Below are 9,124 nucleotides of genomic sequence, written 5' to 3'. Positions count from 1 at the left end.
ACATTTACAATAGACCTCATTTACAAACATTTAGAGGCAAGAAGCTGCTGAGCTCCTCATTAAAGTGCATTAAGGGCTTGTCCTATTGATGTAACATTACAGTAATAGTCCCTCGGAGGTAGCTGTGTACGGTGATAATGGGTAATGATGGTGATGTGGCGAGACAGGCGGTGCAGCAGCGTACCGCTGGCATCAACAAAACGTTTCATAACACCAATAAACAACTTCCTCGAGGTTATTGCTTATTTTAAACGCCGCTTCTGGAAACGCAAAATTTAAACAGGAAGAATTAGTAAAAGTCTCCCAAGTCTCCCCCGGTTCTTATTAAAGAGTCTGCGTCTGTCCTGGAGAGAGACACGCTGCCGTTCTGCTTCCAGGTCGATTAAAATGTCCCGTTTCATCATGATAACGGGCTGACGGGTTTATGTTTCTGACTCAAAGGACGTTTCTGCTGTGAACTCATCGACAAGTTCAGAACAGTTTTTCTTAGAACTCTCCACCGAACAAATAGTCCCTGTTCAACAACCGGACCTGGGGATAACTGTGTCGCTTGTTAAGCTATTAATAACTTGTCAGCCGAGTTTCACTGAGGGTCGTTCCATTGTATATGAGCGAAGGAATCTGGCAGTCTACTCAGGCACAGTCCTCGTCTTTACCATCACCTGTTCAACAGCGCAGCGCTGTAGATGATTTATTAGACCTATACCGCCATCTAGTGGTTGAACTGCAACAATACAATAACGTACTCAAGTGTAGTTCTGAGTTTCTAGCACTTCACCTCACTCTAATGCTGCTTGTAAAAATAATATTTTTCATTTAAACATATTTTCAAAGATTATTGCTCAATTTAAAATTTCCCTGTCATCTTTTGTCCAAAGCGGCAGCCAGAATCAACAACAAATGAAACGTCCTTATAGAAGTAAATGTTGAGAATACTTCTGTGTCTTTTCATTACGCAGCTGTTGGCTACCTATCGATTTATCTGCTGAGATTTTCTTCTAATGCTGTTTATATTTTTCATATTTTTAACACAAAGACCGGAGTGACATTCTTCTTTTTCAAATCACATTTTTTATTCAAGTTACCAAAACCAAATGAGAGCAAATGTTCACACGTCTTTTACAAATCCGAGCATGATACTTCCAAGTCCCCTAGACGCTACAAAAAATACGTATATTAAAAAAAAAAGAAAAAAAAACTTAAACCATCCCAGAGAAACTCAAACATCTTCCAAATATTCACAGATCATGGGTTTGGAAACACTGCAAAACTTTTTGCTTTAAACTAACACAAAAGTTTCATTTGAGACATTTCAAGTTCAAAAGTTACATAAAACCTCAACGCTCAAGTTTGTTTTCTGCTAATACTTTTTAAACTTGATAAAATGAGACCAAAACAAGTTTACGTACACATCTGAAGCAGTTGGGCTTCTTAAAAACCAGAATGAGACGTTGGTAATTTGGTCTGACTAATTGCAGACTGTGAAAATGAGGTAACTACGTCCCCAAGTGGAGAAGAAAATAACATTAGAATTTTCTGCCTGAATAACTGGAACAGCAGGAATTTATCAACTGTTGCACCGAGCAGAATCAAATTAAGTATTCAGAGAAAAAAGCAAATGTTGGCCTGAAGTCACCCATATTCCCTAAATCAATTTGCCAAAATTAACAGAAAATAATACGCTCTCTTAGTCCAAAACTAAGAGACAAAGTTCTTGTGACTCAAAACATGTTTTACATCTTTGCAGCCGCACAACAGGAAGTTGAGAATGTTTGTAGTATCTAACCTTTTGTGTTATTAGAGGACGGTGTTGACAAGCGAGTCTGACCTGAGGGGGCAGAAGATGTTTGAACCCAACCCGTGTTTCAGCCGGTCATGACAGCACCACCCTCCCCCCGCAGGCTACAAACCTCCCGGCTGTCACAAACGCTCCTTCACATCAGACAGCGGTCACCGTTTAGCCCACCCTGAGAGGCGGAGCTACGAGGACGACGCCGTCTCCTCTGACAAACAACATGGGGATGTTCCGCTTGGTCGACTATAGAGACACACAAAAAAGAAATGCATATTTTACTGCTAGATTTATGATGAGTTTTTTATGATGAGTTTTATTCTCAAAATTTCATTTAACAGGGTAGTTAACTGCTGCAAAGTCTACTGAATGGAACAAGTTTAAGAGCGAGCGCTTATTTGGTTTGAAAAAATGTTTTTTATCCCCCAAATATCTCTTTCAGTAATCTAACTGAAGTGTTTTAGTGTCTGACTCGTTGATCTATCATTCGAACCGGCCTCACGGATCGTATTTCCTCATTACTCACGCAGACGGCCAACTGTGTCAGACTGACTGACACATGATGACCAAACCCGCTTTCGACACATTTCAGTGCGTGTCCAGACTTGTTGAGGAGCCTGGACCACAACAACAGTCGCTGCTCAGTAAGCTAATACAAGGCTTTAACAGGAAGAAACCCCATGTTGTACCTTGTAGAGTTCTTCGTACGTCTCCTCGTCGATCTCCACCGTCGTCACCGTCTCCTCCACGTCACCCAGGATCATGTTGAGGTGCTGATCGTACGCCTGGGCCACACAAACACCCAAAAATATGAATTAATGATGGCAAACTGCACATGACGGATTCCTAAGAGGACAAGCTCATGTATTTTTAATGCTACTCAAACATGACCTGCTTACATAATTTATTTAAAGGGTCAGTGACATAAACTAAAGCTTCTGCCTACACCTTTTCAGTCAATATATATTGTCATGTTTTTCTCGTTTATTTACTCCTATGTGCATACATAATTAATATCAAACATTAGTATAAGTACCCAGAACTATCCTCCACACAACCACACACACATCCAGGCGCTTCAGTGTTTTGTTTATTTATGACGTGGGCGTGTGGCTTACATGCAGTCGACCCCGAAGCTCCCGGTCGTTCCTCATCTTGACGTAGATCCTCTCATCTAGACTGAGTCTGATCAGATCGAGCGGCTCCTCAACCGTGTTGGTGGTCGGTTGCTGCAGCACACGTAAAGGACATTAGTTAGACAAATGTTAAGATACAGATTTCAACAACCTTTAGCAGCCATTTCAGCCAGTGGGCGACTGCTTCCACACTTCTGTAAGGTTTTCAAGGGCAGCGCTATTTCACTAAAGGCCCAGAGGCAACTGTAGACAAAAATCAAGACAAATATAGCTGATAATTTTGGTTTGTTTCATAGAGAAAACATATACAATTAACAGGTACCATCAATGTTAGTCTTTAAGCTGATTAAAATACTTTTTTTTTTTTGAGTGCCAGATATACATTTTTAAAAATCCAGGTGTTAAAACAACCTCTGGTGCTGTTAAACATGTCCTCTGAACTTCAAAAAGATCACCTGGAGTTTCATTTTATTAAGAGGCGCTGATGCTCAGCACTGTGACTCTAATGTGGTGTTAAAATAAATCAAAAGGGCACAAACTGGGGCTACAGCTGGCGACATGCTTGATGCATAATTTAGAGCTGTAACACATTTTCACTTCATCAGAAAGTATTTTCGGTCTCTGGCACATAATCACAGCAATCTTGGAAAAGAGACTGTGACGTGGAGAAGCTGCAGCCATTGAATGAGATAAAATAAAATTAAAATAAAAAAAAATAAGTAAAATTGAAAAACGGAAGAACTTTGTGTTTGTGTTATGATTTCTAATGCAAAAAGCAAAGTACAGACAAGTGTGAGCTTCAGTACAAGTCCATCAAATCTACACAAACTCAACCCAAACTCAACTTTTGGGACTCCTCGCATTAAATTGCAGGTTTCCCAGGTTTGGGAAATACAGCTCGGTTAAGTCTGCTTATCCATTTAACGTTCAGCACCTTGTTAAACTTACTGATTCTGCTATGAAGCACCCTGCAGCTGACATTTAATACAAACGCTCTGTTCGGTTATTACAATAAAATGTGGATACTTGATTCAGACTTAACCAAACTGACACAACACCTGGTGGTCACAGAGGGACAACAGAGGAAAGTCAAAGAAATCATATTGCTTCCAACGTTATAGATCATATACTATACCTGTGCTATTCTGTTTATTCTAATTTCCCTGTTTTTTTTCTCAATATTTACATTTCTCACCAGTCTGACCAGCTGTTTTAAAACAAGTCCAACATGTACAACCAGTATTCAGCTATTTTCCCACACACAACAAAACACAAAGTCAGTCAGCACTAATAGTTTGGTTCCGTCTCGTATTTCCCAGTTTTAATCTTCACTGCGTTTCTGTTAAAGCGTGCAGCTCACAGACAAACCAGCACCGCCATTCAAACACGTTTTTTTTTTTTTTTCATTTGAACGTTAGCATCGCATGCTAGCCGGGCTAACTGTGCTAGCTTGTCTGGCGGGCCTCTCCGCGATATTAACAGATCAAACGCTGATAAATAAAAAACATTAGCCCCGTTAAATGAACACACAGGTGAAATGTTTGCGGTCGTCCTCTCGGAATATTCATATTCACGCCGTGTTAGATGAAAAACAGCGTAGTTTAACGCAGATGGACAAACCTGTTCAACTTCGTCCGCCATTGGTTCTGAGTCTGCGCAGTGCGGTGCGACCGGCACGGGGGGGGTTGCCAGGTCCGCAAAAACCACCATTCTCGGTGTGCAGGACAGTTTCTCATGTGGATATTTAATATTGTGTAATAAACAGTGTTTGTTCGGGTTTTATGTCCAACAGCTGTTGACATGTGTTGAGAGAAATGTGCAAAGAAATAAGTAATATAAACATCATATATGTTAGAATGAAGTTCCACAAAAGTGTGCGGAAGTGTAAGAAATGCAATACTGACAACTCTTAAGTCACTCTGAATGTCATTTTAGTTGTTTTTTTTTTGTTCTTCCAAACTATATGACATATTAAATCAACTGTATTACCTTTACAATAAAGTTTAATTTTAATGCTAGCCTCACATTCCAGAGGGATATGTTGGACTTTTTGCAAAAGTCATTTTTAGTTAGATGGAAGCTGTAGTTCGCATATGGATTTGACACAATTAACACACATTATTACAATCCACTCTTATATTACAACCTGACAAAAATAAAATAGTACTTCCACAGTAAGAAGCAGTATAATCAGTGTTGGGCACGTTACTTACAAAATGCAATATATCATACATGTTATTAATTCTCATGTCTGATTCTGATATTATATATTACTAGTGACTTTCATTTTAAAGTCACATATTATGTTACAATATTACTGCGTAGGGTAAGAAGTTAGCTGTTGCACTGCCTTTTAGTTATTTTCAACAAAATGCCCAAATAATCTATATAGTTCAGTTACAAGTAGGGAGACCAGGGTCAAAGTCTGATATATTATGAGATAGGAATAAACATATTTAATTGTAGGCTTAGTCATATTAAACACAAAGGACCTATAGTGTCTGTAATGTTGCTTATAATGACAAATATCTACTTTTCTGTGCCTTATGATAGTCCACAGAACAAGGAATGCATGATGTGATTAAAGAAGGTGAATTAAAATGCACTCAGGCTTCATCATTAGGCTGATTGTTGTCACACACAGACTGAACAAACAACATATATTAATTTAAAAGTCTATATTAATATTGTCACGTTGAGGGGTTCTTAACTAAACAACAATAAATTGTAAGATATGACATAACTGTAGTCATATATTACTGAAATTTTATTAGTAACGAGTTGTAATACTACATTACCCCTAAAAGTGTTACATTACAGTAACTCATACTAAAGAAGCGCAAAACATTTTCTGCACAGCTGCACATGCGCACTTGCGGCTAAACAGCGGACCTGGCAACCCGCTACGTCGCGCTGAACAGTACCACTCTCCTCCTCCTCCTCCTCTTCTCCTTCCAGACCTTTCCATCCTCCACATCTCCGTGCGGAGGCTCTGAATCGCAGTTTGTCGACGGTAAGTGACAGCCAACCTTAAACTTTCCTATTCAGACTCGTTTTTTTTTAATTCTCTCACCAAGTATTTTACCAGTAATTCACTCTAGTCTGTTGCGCTATTTCGAGCGACTGTAAATCAACAACAACTGTCAAGTTTTCTCCAACAGACTCTCGACTTGTTCTGAGTTCAAGGTTAAAACAAGTGTTAGCCACTTAAAAATAACAACATTCAGAGGCTTTAAAAGCGAATTAAAGTCGAGTATTTAATCGTTTTTGTAGTTTTAAAAGTGTATGCTATACAAGCTAACTTCACGCAAAGACGCTGTTAGCTTGTAGTTGTTGGAGGAAAACTGCCACGTTAGCAGCGTCAGTGAAGACTCACAGAGAAGTTGTGTTGGGTTTTTCTTCCTGAGTTTTCTTCCTGTTTTTGTTTATCTGAAGCTTTATGTCTCTATGTGACTAAACCCGCTGTCTTTAAGAATAACTGCAGCAGGTTGGGAAGTTACTCAGAGCTGATGTGGCAGCAGCCTGAGATTAATTTCAGTGATCCTGCAAAGTTTAAAGTAAAAAAAAAACCAAACAAACAAGAGGCTCAAATTCATCTAAATGAATGATTGCTGTTCCATCAGCTCAAATCTAATCCTGTTTATTTGGCAGGTTAGAGTTCATCCAGTTCCATTAACTTACCTGATTATACCCACAAAGAGAAGCACACAGTTAAAATTATTTAGAGGAAAGAGGAAGAAGAAACTCAAACTTGCTGATGTCAGGGGAGAATAAGGTTTAAAGCTACAAAACAAAAAAAAAGGACACAGGGTCTGCCAAATACAAACAAACAAAGTAAAACTAAATAAAATCAGTCAATGTCAGTCCTTCTGCTCTTCCCAAAAACTACATACTAGTTGTGTAAATCTCAATTTTTTGTAATGTCCCAGCTTGGGATCAATAAAGTATCTATCTATCTATCTATCTATCTATCTATCTATCTATCTATCTATCTATCTATCTATCCAATTGGAGGATGATAAGATTGATTTGATTACAGGGGCCTGCGATCATGATGACATCATCTGCCCGTTTATCAGTTACGTAAATAACTAAAACATGATGCGACAACTTTACTACCAAACTCTTCAGTGAAAGTGTTATTTCATCACTGCTTCCAGTCATTTAAATGAAAAAAAAAAAATCTATTCTTTATAATAAAATGAATGAACGGTGACTCAGGCACAGGGAATTTCAAAATAAAGGCGCTGTATCGATGTATCGTTACACCTCTACTACATACTGCACCTTTGAGGCTTTAATATTATTTAAAAATGTATGATTAATCTGCAGATTATTACCATATAAAGATATAATATCAATATATTGCCCGACCCTGTTATTTCCTCATGTCATCAGTGTCTTGTTTTGTCCAACCAGCAGTGCAAAAACCAAATATGTTAAATTAAGTATAGTGTTGATTAAAGTGACAGAATAGTCGTCTTGTTCACTCTTTTTCTTTATGTCTTGTGTTTCTGTGTTTTCTGGACATGCTAAGGTTGTGTATGTGTTTGTTTGTGTGTGTGTTGCTGTGTGCATGCCTCTTCTCCCAGTTCAGCCCAGTGCTTTATACTGGTGTTTGTGTTTGCTGAGGAGGCAGAGAAGGGCAGTGGTGTTACCCATTCCACCCTCAGCCACAGCATGGCTCTGTGGTGGAAGAGATCCCTGCGACAAGCTGAACACCTCCAGCTCGCGCGTGGCTCAGAACTAACCTTTGACTGCAGACAGTTCTGCTTTTATAGATAAAACAACCAGCACTTTTAATATCTGCTGCCGGTAGAGGAGAGTTATCAGGTGTCAAACAAAGAGAGCACGTAAGGAGAGGGAAAGAAAGATTAACCATTAACTCACACAGAGGTGGGTGCTGACCTAGAAAGGTAGATGGTGCAATAATATGACTACACTCAGACTGATAACGTATTCATCCGTTTTCTCCTCCCTCTCTTTTCTCCATGATCACAACCTGCAGGATCCAAAGTGGGAGGCACTGGGGAGACTGGCCACAAGGTGGCGCGTGTCCATTCTGGTCTTTGGAAATTAAGGGTGCACCGATCAGGAATTTTGGGACCGATCACCGATTGATGGACGCAGTATCGTGTTGATGCAGATCAGCGATCAAAAGGACGTTTCTTTACTTTATTGTCATCTGAACTTGTTAGTTATTAGTGGGTTTAGTTGAGTTTAGTGTTGAAATGTTAAGAGAATAAACAGTAAGGGTTAGGGGCACTTCTGTGTCTCACTATTTGTAGTGATGTTTTTGTGTATTTGTATACTTTTCACAAACAGATAATCCCAAATGACAAACTGAATGTTCTACTTCTTCTCCTGCTGTTAAAGCTGTTTATTAAACAGTACTGAGGAGAGAGATAACAATCACTGGCTGACCTCTCTACACGAGAGCTAACGTTGTGAGAATTGTCCCACGTCACCGGTCCTTCTATCCCCTCAGTCACAAACAGCTCAGTAACAGGATCTTTGCTAAAATGTTGTGATGGTTAAACCAAGTGGCTGCTGAAAATCTGTGTTGATATAAGAAAGTTAGTTAGCTGTTAGCAGCCAGTGAGCAGCAGAGTCCTGTGGTGTGTGTTAAGCAGCACATAGAGAAACTGTCTCCTGTGTTTTTCTGGTTGCGTCTTCCGATGGGTTAGCGCAACCAAGATGTCCATTGTGGTCATTGGAAATAGTCGTGGTCAACCGTTGTAAACTGACTGAAAAAGCCTGAATTACACTTATTTTAATAAAGGCACATTTTTATCACCTTGAAAAGTTTCTGTTCTTTTATTGTTGGTGATGTAATTTGTGTTAAGAAGAAAATATACCTGGAATAAAAAGCTAAAAATAGCAGGCAGATATCAGTTCAGACATCAGTTTTATCAGAAATATGTATTCTGACAACTCCTAAAGATTGTCAGAGAAAATTATAAGAATCAAGCTAGTTTCACAAAGACAGACTTCAGATAGCTGTCTAAATGTATCTGCTCCACAAAACTCAACTTAATCTTGGCTACCTTCGTAGGAGAAGTTTCTCCTCGTCAACATAGTTCAAAAACCAACCCTTATATTCCATGTTTTCCTATGATGCCATCAGATTAAAATTACAATGAAATATGGCGGCAATTAAGTAATCAGAAATGATAAAACGAGATAGCTAGATTAT

General features: G+C 39.0%; 1 protein-coding gene and 1 long non-coding RNA gene across 2 annotated transcripts; one reads left to right on the top strand and one right to left on the bottom strand.

The window, feature by feature from the left end:
• Nucleotides 1-1,051: 1,051 nt before the first annotated feature.
• lsm3 (LSM3 homolog, U6 small nuclear RNA and mRNA degradation associated) lies at nucleotides 1,052-4,653 on the bottom strand. The gene is made up of 4 exons (XM_037102329.1): nucleotides 4,549-4,653; nucleotides 2,911-3,021; nucleotides 2,482-2,577; nucleotides 1,052-2,038 (listed from the first exon to the last, which is right to left on the bottom strand). Exons 1-4 carry the CDS (start codon nucleotides 4,636-4,638, stop codon nucleotides 1,958-1,960), a joined length of 378 nt encoding a protein of 125 aa, XP_036958224.1. The 5' UTR covers nucleotides 4,639-4,653; the 3' UTR covers nucleotides 1,052-1,957.
• A 1,156-nt stretch (nucleotides 4,654-5,809) lies between these two features.
• On the top strand, nucleotides 5,810-8,733 carry LOC119021815. The gene is made up of 2 exons (XR_005075757.1): nucleotides 5,810-5,941; nucleotides 7,937-8,733. It is a non-coding gene; the product is annotated as an uncharacterized LOC119021815 (long non-coding RNA).
• Nucleotides 8,734-9,124: the final 391 nt, after the last annotated feature.

The sequence above is a fragment of the Acanthopagrus latus genome, chromosome 6 (genome assembly GCF_904848185.1).
Source record: "Acanthopagrus latus isolate v.2019 chromosome 6, fAcaLat1.1, whole genome shotgun sequence".
Taxonomy (NCBI): Eukaryota; Metazoa; Chordata; class Actinopteri; order Spariformes; family Sparidae; genus Acanthopagrus; species Acanthopagrus latus.
Note: the sequence above shows the minus strand (reverse complement) of the source record. Positions and strands in the feature narration are given on the sequence as shown.